At 39.3% G+C, this 23,948-nt stretch overlaps 1 protein-coding gene and 1 long non-coding RNA gene across 3 annotated transcripts in view; both read left to right on the forward strand.

Moving 5' to 3' along the window:
* The first annotated feature begins 5,537 nt into the window (after positions 1-5,537).
* On the forward strand, positions 5,538-18,804 carry LOC119410561. Its single transcript, XR_005186854.1, has 3 exons — positions 5,538-5,666; positions 15,848-15,902; positions 18,769-18,804. It is a non-coding gene; the product is annotated as an uncharacterized LOC119410561 (long non-coding RNA).
* The window catches only part of b3gat1a (beta-1,3-glucuronyltransferase 1 (glucuronosyltransferase P) a), a 21,644-nt gene continuing 16,495 nt past the window's right edge, over positions 18,800-23,948 (forward strand). For both annotated transcript variants that reach the window (XM_037677445.1, XM_037677446.1), the window contains exon 1: positions 18,800-18,911. In XM_037677445.1, coding sequence (XP_037533373.1) covers positions 18,800-18,911 — 112 coding nt within the window. The remainder of the gene's footprint in view (positions 18,912-23,948) is intronic.

The raw sequence follows: 23,948 nt of genomic DNA on the forward strand, positions 1-23,948 counted from the left end.
TATATAAAATCTTGTAAATTTTATAACTATTTTTTAACCCGTTTAAACCTTTATAAACATTTATAAACCAGTTTAAAGATTATCAAACCATTTTAAACCTTTGGAAACCTTTTTAAATATTTATAAACTCTTTAAAACTTTTATAAATATTCAAAAACCTGTTTAAACTTGTGTAATCTATTATAAACATTTATAAACCAGTATAAACATTATACATATTTAAAACTCTTAAAAACGTTTAAAACCTGCTTAAACATTTATAGACATTTATTAACCTGTGTAAACGTTTATTAACATTTAGGAAAATTTATCAACCCGTGTAAACCTTTACAAATCTTTATGAACATTTATAAACATCTGAAAACCTTCATAAACCTTTATGAACCTTTATAAACATCTGTAAACCTTTATAAACATTTATGAACATTTATAAACATATTTAAACCTTTATAAACATATATGAACATTTATAAACTGGTGTAAACCTTTACAAACCTTTATGAACATTCATAAACATCTGTAAACCTTTATAACTATTTATGAACATTTATAAACTGGTGTAAACTTTACAAACCTTTATGAATGTTTATAAACATCTGCAAACCTTTATAAACATTTATGAACATTTATAAACCTCTGTAAACCTTTATAAAACTTTACAAACATTTATACACTTGTGTAAACATTTACAAAACCTTTATGAACATTTATAAACCTCTGTAAATCTTGATAAACCTTTAAGAAAATTTATAAACCTGTGCAGACCTTTGTGAATTTTATGAAAATTTATAAACTTTATGAATCTTTATAAACTTTTATGAACTTGGATAAGCCAGTGTAAGCCTTTATAAACCTGTATAAACCTTTGTAAACCTTTCTAAGGATGATAGACCTCTTGCATTGTGGCTTTATCTCAGCCTGGATCATTTCCTCTGACATTTAGACCAACCAGCCGGAGTTGTACCGTATTCACCTCCATGTTTAACCTTTTGGGGTTAATGGTGTTAGTTCAACAATTAGTGCAATAATTTTCCCACGCTGCATTGTTGCAGTGATCCTGTATTAATCGGCGGCAGGTGTTCCCTTCACAGCTGGTTAGCTCATGCTGATGTGAGAAGCTGTCGCGCTCCGTTGTGTGCTGCAGACAGACTTTCTGTATTCTGCTTCCATCACACAGTTCAGGTTCTCCTGGTCACTGAACGCCTATTAATACATCTCTGTACACGTGTTACAATTATATTAATTTAGTATGCCACAATGTATTAAACACTTGAATTCTTCTTTATAGGTGCAACAAGTCTACGTTAATCACATCCTCTCATTCAGATTTTACCAATTAGTCAGATGAGCTTTTCATCGTTTAGTCTCATAACTGCCACTTTTGAAGATGTAAAACAGTTTTATTTTAGTTGTGAAACAAACAAGAGACAATTCAAATTGGATTTTTGCAGAACCAACTTCTGCTGCAGTTACAGCAGAAAGTATTTGCAGGTATAGCTCCATAAACTGAGCAACATCTAGACCATATGTATCCAGTCCTGGTCCTGGAGGGCCACTTCCCCGCACACATACCTGTCTCTCTGCTCCAACGCACCTGATTCAACAGCTAAATTACTTCTTCATGTTCTTCAGAAACCTGTTAATCCCCCACTGACTCAAATCAGGTGTGATGGAGCAGAGGAACATCTACAACATGCAGGATAGTGTCCCTCCATGACCAGGATTGGACCCCTAGTTTGTGTCCTTGGACAAGCTCTGCTTGTGTTCAACAGTCTTTCAATAAAACCAGAGACTGTCAGATGGACTGAGGTCTGGACGGCTGGACCATTTAAGACCTTTAACCAGTTCTCCTAAAACCACTGGAGCATAACTTCAGCCTTGTGCTTAGAGTCCTGCTGGAAAGTGGACCTCTCAACTCTCTGGAAGACTCAAACAGGTTTTCATCAAAAACTCTTCCTGCTGATGACAAACCACCACAGCATGATGCTGCCACCACCATGTTCTGCTGTCTGGGTGATGTTCTCAGTATGATACGCTATACCTGTAGGTGTTCTTGATTATCAAAAAGTCAATTTAAGTCTCATCCGACCTTCTTCCATGTGTTTGAGGAGTCCTCTGCATGCCTCTGAGCAAATATCAACGTTTGTCTAAAATATCCTGATGCATGCTCAATAATCCAGGTAGAAAAATCTAATCGACAAAATCTTTGTTTTGTTTTTTGTCTTTTTGAATGTCCAGAGGACCATATTGAACTTTTTTTAGAGGTTTGTCTAAAAAGTAATTTTCCCGCCCTTTCTCCATCATGTCTGTCTTTGGCCTCCTGGCTCTGATGTCCTTCCTGCTGATCCCTGAGTTTGGGGGGACGTACATCTTTTGACAGGTTCACTGTGGATATTTTTAAACCCAACCCTGATGTGTTTGGTCCTGTTGTCTTGGTAACTCCTGCTTGGTGGTAGTCGGGATTACTCACAGGTTCTGGTGTTGATTCTTTGCTGACAGATGAATCTCACTAAACCAGTCCTGTGGCATCTGGAAGTAATGGTTGGGGAGTACATAAACATAAACTAGCAGTTTTAACTTCATTAATCTGGAGTATTTTGTGTATATTCTTCAATTTAAAATCCAATAAATTGTTGTACGATACTAAATACAGAGAAAGCCATGGGAGTGAAAGCACTTGTTGTCTAATGGTATTAGCAGGGTTTGTTTTTGGTGCAAGATATTCAAGTGAGCAGGAGTTACACTGTGGAGAAGAACAGAGGGAGGGTTTTTTTATATTTGAAGCAGAGCAGTGATGGGTCGTATCCTGAAGAGTGGCGGGAAACATTTTATCCACCACCAGGTGCAATGGAGGAGGCAGGGGGTGGCCAATGGTGGCCTTGACCACCATAGATTATTCATCAACCACCCCATTCATCTAAAGAAACTATACTATTAAGCAATATAAAATCTAGACAGCATGTTTTCCTTAAATTATTACTGTGGCTGATTTACATAAATATCTATCTATCTATCTATCTATCTATCTTTCTATATTTCTATATCTATCTATCTATCTATATTTCTATATATTTCTATCTATCTATCTATCTATCTATCTATCTTTCTAATGTGGCATCCATATTTTGTGACCTTTCTTACACCTTGTGATACAGATGTATTTCTTTTTTACTTTTGTCGCCTTGGGTATTATTTTTTTTGTGTGTGTGTGTTTTTGCTGCATGCTTTGATATTTCTTCTCGTTTATTTTGTGGCGAGTCGAGACCGTTCTTCTCGTCCTCAGCATTTCATTGCATTGTTGACCTTGTGTTGATTTTTGCACATGACAAATAAACCAAACCTACATGCAGCCACACTCCAAAATGGAAGTCGGTAGCTGACTTATATTTCAAGTTACCATGCTCACAACGTGCACGGATGGACTGAGTGTATTTCTGATTCACCCTCTTTGTTCTGTGATGGGGGACAAAAACAGCAGTAAACCATAAATCTGATCTTGTCTTCATTTGATTTTATTTAGTTTTTCCCTGTCCGCCTTCAGCAACACAATCAATTGGACTGAGGATTTACACCATTATTAATAGAACTGATAAAAAGCTTTTAGCACAACCATCCTCTCTGACCCGGACTCTTCCAGAACGATCTACAACTCCTTCTATAAAATACTCCACATCTTTCCAGTTTGTAGGAGTTTCCATCACGATTCAGTGCTCAGTTGTTCAGCTGCTGATGCGGTACGCACACATCACTGTGTGATGCTGCGTGAAGCGTCCACAGCGCCAACATGTCCTCTGAATAAGACATGACCACGTTTATTTCTGTATCATTCCCCATTAGCGTGTTGGCAGGCAGCAGGTTCTGTAATAACAATGACAAGGAAAAGCCTTTATGTGTGACGTACAGATTATGACAATTTCAGACAAATATAAATTATTTACACAGCAGGGGAAAGAAAATTCTTTAGAACTGAATTTGTATGATTGTATTATTATGTCTCTGACACGTTTCTAACTTTGGATTTTTAATATAGATTTTATTTTAAATAATTTAAGATCCTTATTGTTTTGTGGTGCAGCACGGTGGCGCAACTGGTAGAGCTGCTGCCTCTCAGCGAACAGGTCCCTGGTTCAAACCCCGGTCCAGGGGCCTTTCTGGGTGGAGTTTGCATGTTCTCTCCGTGCATGCGTGGGTTTTCTCCGGGTACTCCGGTTTCCTCCCACAGACCAAAAACATGCATGTTAGGCTGAATGGTAACTCTAAATTGTCCCTAGGTGTGAGTGAGAGAGTGAAGGGTTGTTTGTCTCGTTTGTCTCTATGTGTCCCTGTGATGGACTTGCGACGCGTCCAGGGTGTACCCCGCCCCTCGCACAGTGATTGCTGGACATGGGCACCAGCGACCCCCGTGACCCAAAATGGAATAAACGGGTAAAGAAAATGGATGGATGGATGTTTTGTGGTACTCATTATCTCTCCTGGTATAATTCAATTAAATTTATTTATATAGCGCCAAATCACAACAACGTTGTCTCAGGACACTTTACAGGAACATTCACATAAAAGCCAATTAGTAAAGTTCTCTATCTAAGGAATCCAGCAGACAAGTTGAATCTTGGCTTCGTTGCAGTCTCCCATCCTGAGCAAGCACAGTGGCAACAGTGGAAAGAAAAACTCCCTTTTAAAAGAAAGAAATCTCCAGCAGAACCAGTCTCAGGACAAGCGGCCATCTGCTTTGACCGGCTGGTTGAGAGGACAGGAAGGAGAGACAGACGAACACAGAATGGTAGGTCCAGGTATAGGTCCAGGTGTATCTGAAAGACAAAAAAAACACATGTGAAGGATAGAAAAAATAATTACAAATACAAAACAGGTTGAGCAGAGTAAGTAAAGACAGTAGCAGAGTGAAAATTGTGGTTAGTTTGTCCTCCAGCAGTCTACAGCAGCATAACTAAGGGACAGCTCAGGAAACCCAAGCCGACCCTAACTATAGGATTTAGCAAAAAGGAAAGTCTTGATCCTAGTATAAATATATAAAAAATAAATATTTAAAGTATAATCTTTGTTTTGTTGATTTGCTTTGGGTTGCTCACATAAACTCACATAAAACATTTATTGTTTCACACCAGATGCCCCTCCTGACTCAACCTGGGCTCGGACCTGCGACCTCAGGACTGTGAGGTCGCAGCACTGACCTCCAAACCACCACAGCCCCCTGTTTCTGTGTTTTTATTGGTTCTAACTTCCGTTCTTGTGTTTTGAACCTCAGTCCTGCAGATTAATTTTCTTTCCTGCTTCGTCAGCCTCTTCATGTTTGACTTTCTGTCAGTAATTAAATCCTGTTCTTGTTTTCTTCAGGTGACTCCTCTGTCTCTGCCACTCCCTCCGGTTCCAGTGAAACGTTTAAATGCATTTAAATATTCTTTAAGCTGCTGCCAACAGTCATTAAGTAAATCAGGCGTTTAATGGAGGAGGCTGTGGGACATAAACTAATCACAGCTTGCTATAGTTACCACTACTGTCTTCCCTTTCAGGTCTGGACGCAGCGTGGCCGGTCTGTCCGAGCATCAGCTGGCGATGGGTGATGGAGAAAATCACTGCTAGATAGCCCATCCAGCCTGCGGTGAAGCTGTGCGCCCCCCCGTGGAGCCATGATCCAGTTCTAACTGTGGGTGAGTCTTTGACCTTCACATCCTTTGGATCCAGAGGTTTTTAAACCTGTTTGTCTCACATTTTATTATTAGGATGGATTTTTAGTATTGAAGAAGAGTTTTATGGAATATTTTGTGGTTTCAACAGAAAACTGAAGTGAGGAAATATTCATCTGTCCATCCATTATCTTTTAGCCGCTTCTTCCATTTTGGGACACGGGGGTCGCTGGTGCCCATATCCAGCCATCACTGTGCGAGGGGCGGGGTACACCCTGGACAGGTCGCAAGTCCATCACAGAAGTGAAGAAATAATTTAATAATAACATATAGGTATTTTTTAATCAACATAAAAAGTCTGATTTAAGATGATTTAATGGCCAAACAAGCTGTGCCAAAAGGAGCTGCAAACCGACGACAACGGCGATAACTGGAACCAAAATCTCTAATAGTTTTTCTTCCTTAAATAATCTGCTGCCTCAAGATGAAGAGACCACAGCCTCTTAAAAAAAAGTCTTCTTTGCATCAATTTGATCAAAAACACCAGAAGTTATTCAAACTTTATAGTTTAGGTTCTGTGAACAAAATGACCTCGAGAGAAAACAGAAGTTTAAGGGATAAACAGAGAGTAAAATGCAGTGGTGGGATGTAACTAAGTACAAATACTTTGTTACTGAACTTAAGTACATTTTTCATGTATCTGTACTTTACTTAAGTAGAGTTAAATGTGGGTACTTTATACTTTTACTCCACTACATTTTACATCAAGTATTTGTACTTTCTACTACACTACATTTCTATAATGTGTTGCATTACAAGTTACATTCATGTTGCGGCTTTTTGATTTGTTTGTTAGTTTGAAAGTAACCAATGGTGAGAGGGGAGCTGGTCCAGTGAATCACTGCAAAGTGGGCAGGTAACGTTAGGCTCGCCTTCAAGAAGAGCTGGACCAATGACATATCCATCCATCCATTATCTACCCGCTTATTCCATTTTGGGTCACGGGGGTCGCCGGTGCCCATGTCCAGCAATCACTGTGTGAGGGGCGGGGTACACCCTGGACGGGTCGCAAGTCCATCACAGGGACACATAGAGACAAACGAGACAAACAAACATGCACTCTCTCACTCACACCTAGGGACAATTTAGAGTTACCAATCAGCCTAACATGCATGTTTTTGGTCTGTGGGAGGAAACCGGAGTACCCGGAGAAAACCCACGCATGCACGGAGAGAACATGCAAACTCCACCCGGAAGGTCCCTGGACCGGGGTTTGGACCAGGGACCTGCTCGCTGAGAGGCAGCAGCTCTACCAGTTGTGCCACCGTGCTGCGCCAATGACATACATTCTAGTATACATGTCACTGAGCTGGGTGCACCTGCAGCACCACTAGCACACCCAAAATGTATTCCACCACAAGAGAGTCAGCCAGAAGATGTGCTCCACCCATGGCCTTATTGAAAGACTGTTCAGTACAGCAGGACAGATTCTCTCTCCCAAAAGAGTCAGATTGGACTCAAAATCTTTGAAAACCAACTTCTTCTGAACTTGAACAAGAAATTATTGCTGCAATATTAAAATGTGTCAGGTATCTTATAAGTGCTTTATAAATAAATTGGTATGGTATGGTATGGTATGGTATGGTATACCTTATGAGCTTAACTCATAACTAATAAATTATATAGATATCTGATCACAAATCCCTCTACACAGGTCTGTTAGGTTTAAACAAATGAACACGGACACAAAGAGTGAGATTTTTCTTTGCAAAGGGAAGAGTAGCCTGAGGCGTCATGCCTCCAACTTTTTTTGACTTGTTCATTCCCTTCATGCCTTTTAATTTAATTCAAACAATGATGGGCGTGATCATTTAGCGCAGGTTGTTCATGTTTTTAGCAATAGGTCACATTTTGTTTCTGAGGGAAGGGCAGACTGGAACAACAAGTTTTTGCAAGTTTCGTAGGTGATTAAATCAATCAATCCCTCAATCAAACTTTATTTATAGAGCCCTTTCCAGCAGCCAAAAGGTGCACAAAGTGCTGCACAATACAGAAGTTAAAAACAAACAATTAAGAATAAAAAAAATCAGCCAGTTAAAATTAAAAACAATTAAAACATAGCAAGATTGTCAAAGAACTACTAGGTATTAAAAGCCTGCCTGAATAAAAAGGTTTTAAGATTAGATTTAAAATGCTCCATGTCAGTGATGGAGCGCAGGTCCTGAGGTTGCTGGTTCCAGAGTCTGGGTGCGACAACCGAAAACGCCCGGTCACCCCATCGTTTGTAGTTGGACTTTGGGACAGAGAGTAGAAATGTATTAGATGATCTCAGTGTTCTCCTATATTCACGGACAGCTACAAGATCAGTCAGATTAAATGTTGTAAAGCATCATACTTTCTCTTCTGGAATTTTCCATTGAAGAGGACATGAAAATAAAATGATCATAAGAAGAGAATTAAAAGCATAATATGATTTTTTTTAAAAACAACACTGTTCTAACATGGTCAAACCCGACATTCCTCTTCATGCTAATTTCAGACGTTTACTTGTAACTTGTTGATTACATTCAAAATAATATTTTCGGCACAACTTGTTTCCAGAACGCCAGAAATAATATTTCCTTTGGATTTCTCTTTGTTCTGGCACAAGGACTGTTCACAGATTTTAAAGACATTTTTTTTTTTTTTGCTGGAATAAAGGTGGGGCGGCACGGTGGTGCAGTTGGTAGAGCTGTTGCTTCTCAGAAAGAAAGTCACCGGATCAAATCCCAGTCAAGACATTTTCTACGGGTACTGCTCTGTCCTTCCAGACCAAACCAATTGGTAACTCTAAATTTCCTTATAGGTGATGGTTGTGTCCCTGTGATGGACTTGAACCTGTGGGTGTCCTTCACACAGTGACTGTTGGACATGGGGACTATGACCCCCATGACCCTGGAAGGAAGAAGCGTAGATAATGGATGGACAGAATAATATCTGATAGGTTATCCAACAAAGTAAAGTCAGGTCCTCTGGATGTTTTTTTTTGTTGTTGAAATGTTTAGTCTTTCACTTCTTCAGGCCGAGGAGCTGAAACAAACTCAGTCTTACCTTCTCAATGTGGCTCAACCAGTTTGATGATGCTCATGTGGTTATGAGCACCACCTTCAACACACAGAGTGGTTGATGTTGCAGAATCTGTTGGGCTGAAGGTCCCAGCTTTCAATAAAGAAAGTAGAAAATAGTGCACGTATGCTGAGTGCTAACAAACATGGTTCCCTCTGTTGTTCCTTCAGGGTTAAACATTATAAAACATAAAGTGGGTGATACTGTACAGTTAATATGTTCATTAGAGAAATGAATGATAATAATGATGCATCAAAAGTGTTTTTTAAGCGTTTATTTGATGTTAATTATTTTATTCACAAAATAACTAATATATTGTGCAGCCTGACATATGTGTGCTTCTATGATCATAGAACTGATCTGTACTGTTGTCTAAAACAGGTCTCTGTTGTAAATAAGTCCTCATGACTCAGTGAGACTAACCTGTTTAAATAAAGGTTGAATGAATGAATGAATCATCTGAGGAGCTCCTGACGCCATGGTTCTGATGGTGAGGCCCCTCTCCTGACAGGAAGCTCGGTGTGGTGGTTCTCCATCCTCTTGGTGTCATCTAGAATGTTCCACTTCCCATCTAGAAGCAGAAAACAAACTGTTGACAAACACGTGAAACAATGTTGATATGTTTCAAACATTTTGTGGTGCACAGAACGAAATGAAACAAGTCAATCCAGAGAAATTAATATGAATATTCCATGTCACGTGGAAGGTTGTGCTTGATAACTGAGTTTAAACTGAAAGGATTTACTTTATTCTTTCTATATTCATAAAGAATATAAAATATGTCAAGATATCTGGTAATTAAAATAATAATAATCTGGCAGTCATGTAAAGACTTGACCTCAAAGCCAAATTCATTTCTTAGTGCTGTTTGCCTTCACTAGTAGCTGATTTTCATAATTTTATTTTTATTTTTTTTTGCTTTTAGTTATATGATAGTTATATGACCATATGCGTTGGGGGGGGGGGGTGTAAATCTGAAAATTGACCAACTGATTTGCCTTTCGGGGATAAATAAAGTTGTCTGAATCTGAATCTGAATGAGTTTAATATTACATTCAGCTGAGATGTTTTTGGTAAGTTTTCTAGCATCATTTATTTTATTTTTATTTTTTTGTGGAAGGGCATGATGATGTATTAAACACCAAATATTATGTTTCTGTATCTTACCCCAACCGTTTCTTTAATCAGTGCTGAATGTAAAATTATGTTTCACAGAGACATTTACTGGACTCATCTTCTTTCTGACCGGTGCTGAATCATTGAATGTTTAACGAACACAGATTGATGACATCATGCAAAACTACATTTATCTTCAGTTAAGAAGCTTCCTGAGCTCATGTTGACAGCATTTAGTTTGTCTTAGCATTAGCATGTTTTCAACGCTCTCTCATTATGTTATTTAAGCTCATCCACTAATCTTCATTACATAAAACTGTAGCAACAATTCAGGTCTCTCTTCTAAAAGTCCCCGAAGCTCAATGGGATTAACCTGTATAAATAAAGGTTGAATGAATAAAAACACAGAACTAAACACCTAAATCAAAAAACACAACGTAATCGTAATCCTATCTTTGATCAAATGTTTGCTTTAAAGGCGAGCGTACTCCTGTGGCTGTCAACATTTCCTGGCCCTTCACCTCCACATGACAGCATTATTGATGGCTCCAGATCATCGATGCACCAGTGTTTGGTCCGTCAGTGTAGCTAGTGGGCCACGTGACTGAAAACTATCCAAAGTAACTGAACATGCTTTTCAGAAATATATATCTGGACAATGATTTCATTTTGTTCCACTAAACCATAAAGCAGAGCTATTCAACTGGTGGCCTGGGGGCCAAATCAGGCCCACATGTGAGCTCAGTTCAGCCCACCAATTGATTCATTTTTAAATGAAACTGGATTTTCAATCATAAAACAAACTTACTAAATGACAATAACTGCTGGATGTCTGGCCCCTGAGCTCTTAGCTTTCAGTAACTGTGCCCCCAGAGCAATTTAGTTAAAAAGCCCTGCCATTAGTAATACTTTTCCAGGACTCAGTAAAGCTCCGCCCCCTGACAGCCCAACCCAACCTCTGATTCGATTGTTAAATTTGTGATTGACATGACATTGGCCAATCAACTGGGAGGATAAAAACCGGTCAAAAATCATATTTGTCAATGAAACTGACAGGAAGAGATCTACATGTAGGATTAGCTTCTTATCTGTAAACAGACCTTCACAAAAAACATTTGTAACTTGTGCAATTATGTTTTAACAAATACAATTTTTTTTTTTTTTTACACACACAAAGTCCTGCGCAAATCATAGATTCGTTTCACAAGGTTACAAAATTGATTTACAAGTACAAAATATTTATGAGCAGAGTCTGTGCCTGTAGAGCTGCCCTCTGAGGGAAACACTTGTTTCCTCCTCTAATCAATCTGTGGCCGCATCATGTCTCTGTCCTTTTGTTTAATTGAGCTCATCAGGTTTTATCAGCACTCTTCCTGCTTAAGCTTGGCATTTCGCCAACATCATATTTAGAACGAGCAGGGCCCTGGGAGAGATGAGGTTTGTCTTAATTTTATGTAAGTAAGCTACAGAGAGCAGCACATTCATCCCCTCCTGTCTCTCCATTTACATGTGTAAGTTCAGGTGTGTGAGGTCAGCGCTTTGTCCATCCTCCTCCAGGTGGGTCAGAGGTGTTCCCAAACCAGGCGTGTTTACCCACCGGACCCATGATCTGCAGCAATGTGTTCAAAATAATCACACATTAAAATTAAAGGGCAGACAATGGACATAAGTATTACCTGCAACACATTTACTCTGAGCTGCAGTCTCACTGAGTTTGGGCCTGTTTGCAGCAGAGTGACCAGCGAGCTGTGCACATGGGTTGTACATGATTTTGTGTGCACAGCTTGCAGAACTGTATTCTGTACCATGCACATTGCAAGGTTAACTATACTCACCTGGGCAGCCAGCGTGACGGAGGAGGGGGGCAGGTGATCTGTGGAGACCCAGATAGGGGGGCAGCCAAAGGGGAGGACAAGAAGTGGAACGTTTAGAGGTTTAACTATATCCACAGTAAATACTGTAATCCCATCGTTCTGGGTCAGACACTGTAAAGCCATGATGACTTCATGTTTGAGTCTGGGTTTGAAACATATAATAGAAGCCACCCGGTTATTTTGAGGATGTTTAGTAAAATATGTGAGTTCAATCTTTAAAAACTTTAATACAGAGTGATAAAATTAAAGAATGAATCCAGAAGAAGTGCTCAAATCAGTATTTACTCTCCTGGGGCTGTGTGACCCAGAAACTGTATGAAAATGATGCCTTTCATCAGAGGTTGTGCTGTAACATCTTTTGGTTCTGCCTGAACAAAGCAGCAGAGCCGCCTGGGTTACCATGGCAACTCGACGACTGTGCGTCTGCGGTGGTGCCTCAGGTGCTCGGAAACTTTCCTGCTAGTTTCATTCAGATAAATGCGTGTTCCTGTTTTTCAGCAGTTTCTTCTAGTGGGTTTTTACCATCACACTCCTCAGATTTAATCCCGCTTTATCAAGTTTATCTAGATTATATTTTGGTATAATCAAAGACAGTCCGATGTTGAACTTAAAGTCTGGAAGTTTTTGATCATGAGTAAATCGCCATGGTAACTGAAGCTGAACTCATCACCTGCTCTGGAGCAAACAAAGAGTTCACTTTAGGCTAAAAGTGACCTCTGACGGTTCACTGAGTCTGTTCCTCTTTAAATAACAATAATAATAATAATAATAATAATAATAATAATAATAATAATAATAACAATAATAATAACAATAATAATAACAATAATAATAATAATTAGAGATGCACCAATCCGATATGAGTATCGGTACCGATATTAAAAAATAAAATAAAAATTCTGGATCGGGTATCGGTGACAATGTGACCGATCCATGACTGGGCAGATCTATTCACTCTAATTCTATACTTTGTGCTCTGAGTGACGTCATGTGTTAGCGTACTGACTGAACAAATTAAAGTTGTGTTGTTTTTACATGTTTGACCGAGCTTGAGAAGCTCTTGGTGTGTTGAAGTGTGCTGTTATGGTGCAGAGTTTTCAATAAATTTTAAATTCAGTACATTCATGTCTGCGTTTAACAAAACAAATGTTTTAAATTAATTCAGCACTGGGTTTGTAAGCTCAATCATCCAGGTAGACAACAAAAATGGCTAAATCATGTCATCTGTACCTGTTTCAGAAATTGGTCCAGATGACAGGAATTAGCCATTTTTGTTAATTCAGCACTGATTTTCTGTATCAGAACGGTATCGGATCGGTATCAACTGATACCAAACAACGGGTATCGGATCGGATCGGAAGTAGAATAAAGTGCATCAGTGCATCCCTAATAATAATAATAATAATAATAATAATAATAATAATAATAATAATAATATTAATAATAGCAAAGTTCAGGCTCAATAATCCAGGTAAAAAAAATCCAACAAAGTTCAGTCAGGTCATCTGGACGGTTTCATAAGCAAATTGAGTCCCATAAGTAGCACATTCCCATAGTGGACCAAGCAGTTTGATGGTGATAAGATGGTTTCTGGGACCTGCCCTCTCCCCCGTTAACACCTCTGAAGCAGCCATAGCCACCTCCTCAGATTGATGAAGTCCTTTGGATGAAGGACGAAATCCATCCATCCATCCATCCATCCATTTTCTTCCGCTTATCCGGGGTCGGCTCGCAGGGGTAGCAGCCTAAGTAGGGAGGCCCAGACTTCCCTCTCCCTGACCCGGAGAGGGCACTCTACCCTTTTCCGGCTCAAGACCATGGCCTCGGATTTGGAGGAACTGATCTTCATCCCCGCCGCGTCGCATTCGGCTGTGAACCACTCCAGCGAAAGCTGTAGATCACGATCTGATGAAGCCTATAGGACCACATCATCTGCAATAAAGCAGAGACGCAATCCTAAGGCCACCAAAACGGATCCCCTCAACACCTTGGCTGCGCCTAGAAATTCTGACCATAAAAGTTATGAACAGAATTGGTGACAAAGGACAACCTTGGCGGAGTCCAACTCTCACTGGGAACAAGCCCGACTTACTGCTGGCGATGCGGACCAGGCTGAAATGTCTCAATAAAAAAATAAACTGTCCAAATGACCTGACTGAACTTTGTTGAATGTTTTACCTGGATTATTGAGCATGAACTTTGATGTTTTGAACCACTTTGGCAATGGCTGCTTCAGGAGTTGACAGGGGAGAAACCATATTATCACCAGCACACTGGTTGGTCCACTATGGGAGTTGGTGCTTGTGGGACTCAGTTTGTTTATGGCTCCTCAGATTGATGAAGTCCTTTGGATGAAGGACAAAACGTCTCAACAATAAAAATAAACTGTCCAGATGACCTGACTGAACTTTGTTGGAATATTAATAGAATCAGACTGGAACAACATTTATTTATTCAATAAAGGGTATGATGTAAAACATGTAAATAAAATTTAAAAAATATATATTATTTGAAGATTTAATAAACCCATGTTTTCTTCAAAATGGATCATAGTAAACATATCAAATGTTTAAACTAAACATTTTTCCTTTTTTATGAAGAGTAAAAATAGATAACTGAAGTGTATGAAAGCAAAATAACTCAAAAAACTTGGGAGAGTTTTAGAAGAACGTGCTCTTAACCATATGACTTTCTCAGGGAAGGTCTTGCATATTTCAGCAAGACAATGCTAAACCACAAACTGAGGTTAATTAAACAGCATGGCTCTAAAACTGAGGAGTCCAGAGAGAGTAAATACCCCACATTTTGTCAAATTTGACAGGTCCACACCCCAAACTCTCCTGACCCTTGTTTGACTAGATACTCAGGCCAAAAGTTAACGTCATTAGGATCCCCCAACCACAAATGCCTAAGCAAACAATAGTCTTTTTCATGCTTGATAGATAAAATTGAAACATACGTCTCCTCTCACTCACTGTTAATGTTTTCGTTTTTCATCACTGCTCTGCGGAGTGACTGAATGAAGCGTTCTGCTTGAGATTCTGCAAAGTTTTTTTATCTGTCTGATTTAATATGGGATGGGTAACTAAGCTCTTAAGTTTACGAAGCAGTGATAAAAAAAATAGAATTAGTTTGTTTAAATGGTAAATGGACTATAGAACCTTTCTATCTTATCACGATACTCAAAGCGCTTTACAATCTGTGCCGTCATTTATCCATTCATACAGCACTCTACTAGATCTATACAAAGATTAATCAGAGCTTTATCACATTCATACACCGATGGGACACATCAGAAGCAATGAGGGGTTCAGTGTCTTGCCCAGTGACACTTCAGCATGTGGCTGCTGGTGGAATTGAACTCTCAACTCTTGCACTGGAGGACGACTGCTCTAACCACTCAGCCACAGCTACCCCACTGTTTAAGAACAGTGATAGGGATTTTTTGTTTCTGACACTTCTCAAAAGCAGTATGAAAGTGCACACACACACGCCAAGCTGAAATTTGACAGGTACCATTCATTATTTGCCTGTATTTCACTTATCCTTTGGCAATTTTCCCAAGTGGAATTGTTTGTTGCTTTTTTTAAATATTGGGGTAAGACGGGTTTTGAAGAAACTGCACTTCAGGGAATTTGAGAAAACAAAACAATCAGGGAAAACAAGTAATTAGAACACTGATCTGCTGATTAAAAACTCATCTGAGATTTTACCGTGTTTATGTGTTGATGCTAGTATTCCAGTATCACTGAGTTCATGCTCTGCTGCACAGTGTCCACAGTACATGTATCCTTACTGATTGGTTCTGGTGGCCTTTCAGTTTTGGATCTTATACAGTATAGTTATTTATTAGGAATGATTGCTGAATGTGTATCATGGGCTACAGTATACTATAGTTTTTAGCAGTTTGTGAGACTGAAATATATCCTGAAATTTCAGGATTTACTTGATAAAATCAGGGAAAACTCAGGGAAATCTTTATGTAATTGTGAGAACCTTGTAGTATAATCTGTTTTCAGATAAAACTGCTGCTTAACTAATGTTTATAAAAGTTGGATAACTGTGTTTATATTACTAATTTATCTTTTTTTTTGTCTCTGCCTTTCTTAGAAACTTCAATCAGACGGAGCTGGTCACAGATGGAGACATAGACTTGTCTTCAAGTGTAAGTACTTGTTATAATCTTTAACAGGTTTACAGAGATTTATGTTTTCACCTACTTTGACAAATGTTCACTTTTAAATGTATTTATGAGAGGCACCATTCTAAAAAATTCAGTAACGTCCTAAATGCACTATCTGAAACAAAAACTTGTTTTAATCACAAAAGTCAGTGTATAGGTTTGTTTGACCTTCTACTGGGTTTTATTGTTTCCATTATAATTGTTTGTGGAAAAAATGTTCTGTGAAGTTTTGAACGTTTAGTCTATGTAAACATATTTTTCTTTATGGGTGAATTTTAAGCGGATTTCAATGTTTGTATTTTTTGCTTAGCCTCTGTATTAGCACCCAAGGGGAGTGGTACATGTCAAATTTCAGCTTGGCATGTGTGTGTGGGTGGGGAAGGGTTAGAGTAAGGGTCAGGTTTAGGCTATAGAAATGAATGGAAGTCAATGTAAAGTCCCCACAAAGTCAGAAATACAAGACCCTGTGTGCATGCATGTGTGCGTTCTACTGCTTTTGAGATATCAGAAATGAAAAAAAAACTTATCACTGTTCTTAAACAAATTTATTACAAATTATTTTAAATCACTGCATACAGATGCCAGATATTTGGTGTCTGTACTCATCATCATTAGGAAGAGGGCGACCTGCATCATGAAGGACCCCACTCATCCAGCACAAACACTTTTTTCCCCGCTCCCCTCAGGCAGAAGGTTGAGGAGCATTAAATGTAGAACCACTAGACTCAGGAACAGCTTCTAACCTGAAGCTGTTAGACTCATGAATTTCTAGACAGAAAAATCACTGTAATGCCACTTGAATGTTGATATGTGCTGCTGACTATCCATGCTGCTGATCTCATGCTGCTGATTTATTTCATGCTGCTGTGTTCATTCATACTCATCTGCTCAAACGATCTGCTCCCACAGACTCATGTTTGTGCTGCTGTTGTTTGGCATATTGTTTTTGTACTATTAGTGCTCAGTGTATTATTAGTTTAGTGTATTTCTGAGTTCATATCTTAGATCTTTTTACTCTTTTTCTTTTACAATTTATACTTTGATAGATATAATTGGGACACTGTGTACACATTTTCATTCCATCATATGTACCACATATGATGTGAATGACAAGAAAGAAACTTTGACCTTGACCTTAAGGTTAAAATCAAACACCACTCTGAGCAGCATGACCACACTTTCCACAGAACAACTGTGTCAACTCTTGAAACTGTGCCTGCAGTCAACCTACTTCACATATGGGGAGCAATATTATAGGCAGAAACATGGGTGTGCTATGGGGTCTCCAGTTTCTCCTATTGTTGCCAACCTGTACATGGAGGAGGTAGAAAAGAGAGCCTTGACGTCCTTTTCAGGGACACCACCAAGTCATTGGTTCAGGTATGTTGACGACACCTGGGTTAAAATTAAATCTCAGGAAGTCCAACATTTTACTGACCACATCAACTCTGTGGATAAATACATCAAGTTCACACGAGAAGATGTAAAATATTGCAGATTGGCTTTCTTGGACTGTGAAGTTTCAGTTTCTTATAGAGGACATTTGTAAATTCAGGTGTACCGCAAACCCACCCACACAGACCAGTATTTGCAGTTTGACTCCCACCACCCTCTGGAGCACAAGTTAGGAGTCATCAGGACTCTGTACCACAGAGCAGACAGCGTCCCCACTAACTCAGGAGCTAGGCAGAAGAAAAAAATCCCTCACAAGACAGGCTCTAGAGCAATGTGGATATCCTAACTGGGCCTTCCTGAAAGCAGAGAAGAAACATAAGCAGGACACCAGTCAACCATCAGGTGAAAAGGAACCCAGACCAGTGGTCATTTCGTATGTTGCTGGAGATTCAGAGAAACTGAGATGTTTATTTTTTAAACACAACGTCCCAGCGGCTTTCAAACCTCAAAATACCTTAAGACAAATACTGGTTTATCCCAAAAATTCAATCCCCCGGCACAAACAGAATAACATTGTGAATACTGTCCAGTGCCAGGAGGGCTGTGATCAGTCATACACTGGGGAAACTACACAGCCACTGGCCAAATTGATGGCCCGGCATAGAAGATCATCATCAGGCCAGGACTCTGCGGTCTACACTCATCTGCAAGCCGGTGGTCACTCTTTCAGGGATGAAGATGTTCACATCCTTGATAGAGAAGAACGATGATTTAAGAGAGGCGTAAAGGAGGCCATCTTTGTGAAATGAACCTGTCCATCATTAAACAGGGGTGGAGGCCTACGTGTTCGACTGTCCCCCTCTTGCAATGCTGTTATTGCAATTATCACTCAGCCCTTTGTCAATAGCAAGCGGCCATCAGGCCACTAACGATCAGTTGTTAGGCTGATGATTCTCCTTTTGCATCTGAACGACTAATTCTGGCTGTCACCAGCAGACTTGTTGATCCATTATGAGAAGGTGCTGCTTATAAGACTGAGTTTGTTGCAGCTCTTCAGACTGAAGAAGTATTTTGGATAAATGACAAAACGTTTCAACAAGAAGAATCCGTCCCGAGGACCTGACTTATTCTTTTTAGACATCTTTCTGTAATTAGATGTTTGAAAAGAAAACCAATATGAACCAAATGTTCTGAACTTGGAGAAGAGCCCACTTTCCAAACAATCAGTCCTGTTTAGCACCATTGTCTAGTTACATTTTAACTAATTAGTGTCAGCACTGACCGGTAAACTTTAAGTCACAGACTGACTGCGATCAGAGGCCTCTTCCAGTGGTTTCCACCTCCCTTTAATCGTAAAATTCTCTGTGATTTTTCTACATCAGTATTCCAGTAGCTTTCAGTTTTGTCAAAGTCTCTCACAGTGATTTTTACTGAAATCTATTTTTCTCTTCAGGTAATGCCGAGCCAAACAACCAGTCCCGGACATGCCGAAGAGAAGAGATATTCTTGCCATCGTGTTGATTGTGTTACCCTGGACTCTGCTCATCACTGTTTGGCACCAAAGCGCTCTAGCTCCACTCCTCGCTATTCGCAAGGGTACGTATCCCACTGCACTCCACACAGTAATATCAGCATTGAAGTGGGTCCTTGAACCCAACACCGTACTTCAGTTTTAGACAACAGGCAGCTCATGTAGAGGTACTTACGAGTCATGACCACAAGTTCTATCAGAGCTCAGCACCACTTGCCCACTGACTGTAAACCTCATGACTGAAAGCACTCCTGCTTTCATTGACTCCGTCTGTATGTGAAATCACTGCAGCTCATTTATTCTTTCTGCTGATGAAAACTTTCTCTCTGCAGAAGCTTTAGAAACAATATGCTCTCACACATTAACCGCCCACACGCCTCGATGCACAAATCCATAAATAACAGTTGCGGCTTTTCATTCAGCTTCATGGAACGCCCTGCATCCATATCATCTTTGCACCCCAGCCTGAGTCATTAATACATGCCGAGCCTCTAGACCGTCTTCAGAGACGTAAACGAACTGTGTGAAATGTCAAGTATGCAGCAGAGTAAATATCAAATTAGAGTGAACCATTCCAATGAAACTGTTTGCACTCATCTCGTGGCATCACAAGGGCACATAGAGGGATTAACAAACACACCAGACATATTTAAATCATCCACGACAGCTTGCATCAAAGATAATCTGCACATCGTTTCAAGCCATAGTTGTTTTTTGTTTTTTTATACAAGTAATAGAAACTCTGACTGATGTGGTTTGATGAGCTATCTGCTGGACTATCATTAAAAAGTGGTACACCAATGTCCCCTGTCGCTGAAGGAAATGAATAGTAAAATGATTGTCGTTTTGGAGATGAGTGCATTTCTGGGTTGGAGTTGAACAGGGGATGTAAGTTTTGGTGCAACATATTCAAGTGTGTAGGAGTTTGTGGAAAAAAAATGGGGAGGATTTTCTTTTTCCTTGTCCGAAGCAACAGAGTGACTCAGAGTTGAGGTATACTTTTATCTACAGCCAGATGCAATGGTGGAGCCACGGGTGGCCAATGGTGACCTTGGCCCCCATAGATTAATTTTTGGTCACCTCAGTCACTTGAGGAAACTAGACTTTTAAGGAATATTAAAACTTAAAAGTCTAGTTTCCTCAAATGATTGGATAGTTGCCGATTTACACATGTATATGATGGTGGCCATCTTTGATTTTGATGTGACAACCCAATTTTAGATACTGATCTTTCTTATGCCTATATGCAGCCACTTAATTAAATGGACTTTCTCACACTGCCTATTTATGAAGTTATCCAGCTCTCAAGGTTGATATATATATATATAGCAGTCATCAAGGATTTTGATGTGGCAATCTTTCTTATGCCTAGGTGCAGCCATACACCAGAATAGAAGTCGATAACAACCTATCTTTTAAGTTATTATGCTCACATGTACAGATGGACTGAATGATGGACAAAGGGTATTACCAATTCCTCCTCTTGGCTCCATGATGGGAAACAAAAATCATGATGTTTTGCCTTCAAATAAATCAGTCTTGTGGAAAGGGAGTTTATGGTTCTGAACAGTTGGGTTAATTTCTCATCTCTCAAGATTAAATGAAAATACAATTAGCTGGAACACAATTTATTCATTCAAGCTTTTAAAGGTATAGTTTTCTGACATAACTACCTGCCAACAGGGTTTTTTTTTTATGATATATGTCTTTTTAGCTGCTTGCTCCTTCACAGCTTCTTCTGAACATCTGGCTATCAGCACTTTGTGTTCATCTTTGTGGAGCAAAAATTTCCTCTTTTCATATGAGCTGAGAGTGGAGCCTGAGCAGAGCCGCGACAAAGACATCCATTAGCTGAGGCACAATGAACAGAAATGACTAACCTGGAATATTCTATAATCACGTCCTCTCCATCATGAGCGCCATCTATTCAGGTCCAACAATTCAGCGTTTACCTATAGAGTCCACCCAAAAGGCTGGATCTGTCACTCTTTCTATGAATTCTTTGAAAAGAGCCGTGCCTTCTTACATGGTTAGAAAAAAGATTGCACTTGATGGTATATCATCTTTAGCTATTGTATTTATTTATGATTTTAAAATTGTCACATTGAAAGTAATGCTGAGGATTTCTTACGCTTCACTTGAAATTTCATTTGAGCATTTTCATTCTGGACTTTTCATTCAATTAGTTATTTTGTCTGCTTAGCTCCAAAAAATAAAAATAAAAGGCCAGGTCAGCTAACTGAACTGTGTTTTCCATGGTCACACCACCTGTCCGCTGGGATCCCTTCTCTACACTTTCACACAATTTTATGATGTGCACTGAGGTTGTGTTGCTTCAAGACATTTATCCTGGAAGTTCAGACGTTACAATGTTATTGAGCACATATTAAAATGATACACATGCTTTATTATACATGTTAACATATCCTCACTCCGCACGACAAGGCTGCTTGTTCTTTATTTAAATTTTTAGAGCTGCAGAGATCTCATGTAGGCCCTTTTTCTTCTTGCTAACTTATTGGTTTTAAACCACATGTAGGTCTAATCCCAAATAAATGACTTTATTTTGGTTTGGTCACAACTTCTTTCACAGTTGTACAGAAACCAAAAATTACACAGTCCAACTTCTGAGTAAAATGGTTTTAGACTAAAAAATACAAAAATATACAAATACATTTTAGCAAAGCTACTCAAATGCATGACCAGTTGTTGGCTGGTAGACTGACGGTTCTTCAGTGAAAAAGTTTTTACATATCTCCCAATACTGATCCTAGCTGCAGACATGTTCCAACCGTCTCTCTTTTACAGATAACACTGTTTTAAAGCAAATACAAGCTACAAAATGTTAGCAAATGTAATAAACAGCCCACTGCAGACATTCTATATGCAGCTAATCAGCTAGCTAACATCAGCTTGTCAGCCTTGCCAGCCACTAGGGAGCACAAGCCAGTGTATCTCTTGTACTGATCCCAAGCCCAGGTAAATGGTGAAGGTTGTGTCAGGGAGAGCATCCAATGTAAAACACTTTTGTCAAAACTAACATGCGAGTTCATCTAAGTGACACTGTACCAGATCGGTCCAGGCCCAGGATAACAATGACCACTACCGGTGCTGTTGACAAACAGGTCACCGGCGGAAATTGTGCTACTGTTAGTCCAAGACAACAAGGATGGAAATGTGTCAGGAGACAGTGGGAGAAAAGGAAAGTCTAAAATGTAGGACTGAGGGTTGCAACTCTAAATGTTGGGACAATGACAGGCAAAGGTAGAGAGCTGGCTGACATGATGCAGAAAAGGAAGGTATGTTTTATGTGTCCAAAAGACCAAGCAAGGCTCGCAGCACTGGAGCAGGGTTTAAACTGTTTTACCATGGTGTGGATAGAAATATAAAGGGAGTGGAGTGGTCCTGAAGAAGGATTTAGCAAAGAATGAAGTAGAGGTGAAGAGAGTGTTAGATACAGTGATGTGTCTGAAGTTAGAAGTAGGAGGTCTGATGTTGAATGTTGTCAGTGGTTATAAATGTGACATAAAGGAGAAAGATAAATTTTTGGAAGGATCTGAATGAAGTGATAGAGTATCCCTTGGGAGGAGAGATTGGTGATTGGAACAGACCTGAATGGACATGTTGGTGACGGAAACAGAGGGGGTGAGGAAGTGATGGGTAGGTTTGATGTCAAGGAAATAAACCAGAAAGGACAGATGGTGGTGTATTTTGCCAAGAGAATGGAAATGGCTGTAGTCAATATGTATTTCCTAAAGAGGGAGGAACATAGAGTGGCCTATAAGGTCGTTTTCACACCAGATAGTCCGGTATCTATCTATCCATCCATCCATCCATCCATCCATCCATCCATCCATCTATCTATCTATCTATCTATCTATCTATCTATCATCTCTCTCTCTCTCTTGATAGATCCATCTCAGTGGTTAGCACAGTTGCCTCACAGCAAAAAAGTCCCAGGTTGGAGCTGGTGTGTTTTTGTGAGGAGGTCGCATGATCTTCTCATGTTTGTGTGGATTTTCTCCAGGTACTCCAGTTTCCTCCCGCAGTCCAAAAACATGCATGTTGGGTTGCCTTCAGGCCCAAGCTTCCCTTGCAAAAAATATCTGTCATATCAATTGGGATTTAAAGGTTATCTATATAGTCTTCATAGTGATATTTAACATTATTTAATTAGTTAATAGTAGTTATGACTGTAGTATTTTTGCTCAAGTTTAAATTGTCGGAATGTTATACTGGCCGTGCCTTATTAGGATGCAGAAATACATTAAATTATTAGAAACTATGGATAAATATTCCAACTTTCACATTGGTACAAAGTTTTACAAAGAAGAGCATGAGAGAAAAAAACAGAAACCCACACACAGAGGATGCTCTCAACTTAGCTGAATACCTCAGAGTATCTTGGTGCCAGAGGTATGAATATATTTCTGCCTGTGCTCTGTAAAATCCTACATTATTATAAACATTTCTAAATTACAAAATAATTTATGATTTCAGCTGTAGATATTATGTCTTACCTAATTAGGATTGATAACGAAATACACAATTCTAGTATTTTGGATGTAATAAAATGTTTGCATGTATAATAAAATCATGGGTGTGTACACAGCAAAAGCTGTATAATTTGTGTATTTTTCAAAGTACTTCACAGTGTTTGAACTTCTGTATTTCATGATTGAAAGCGCTGCCATTTTTTTTTTTAAAGGCTGAAGTTACTGGTGAAGATATTAGGTTTTAATTAAAATGTAGGTAAAAGTGAATATTCCCATCTGTAGCATGGGTACTTGTTTTTTGGTTTGTCATTAAATTTGTTTTGTGTGTGTGTGTGTGTGTGTGTGTGTGTTGGCGTACTATGGTACTCTATTCTACTTTCTCAGGATCAAACCACACCATGTTTTCATTCCATATACTTGATAAGATGGAAATAATATTTAATTTGAGTCGTGATTGTTGTTAAGGGTTGATGGTCCTTAAGCCGGATCAGCTAAGATCCACTGCTACAAAACGTTCATGGGTAAATGTAGAAAAAGGTCTGTGGTGGAATATGGACAAGTTAGGGAAGGACAGTTGGGCATGTCTACTGAGTCCACATGCACATA

Source organism: Nematolebias whitei, chromosome 6 (genome assembly GCF_014905685.2).
Source record: "Nematolebias whitei isolate Nwh7 chromosome 6, NemWhi1, whole genome shotgun sequence".
Lineage (NCBI taxonomy): Eukaryota > Metazoa > Chordata > Actinopteri > Cyprinodontiformes > Rivulidae > Nematolebias > Nematolebias whitei.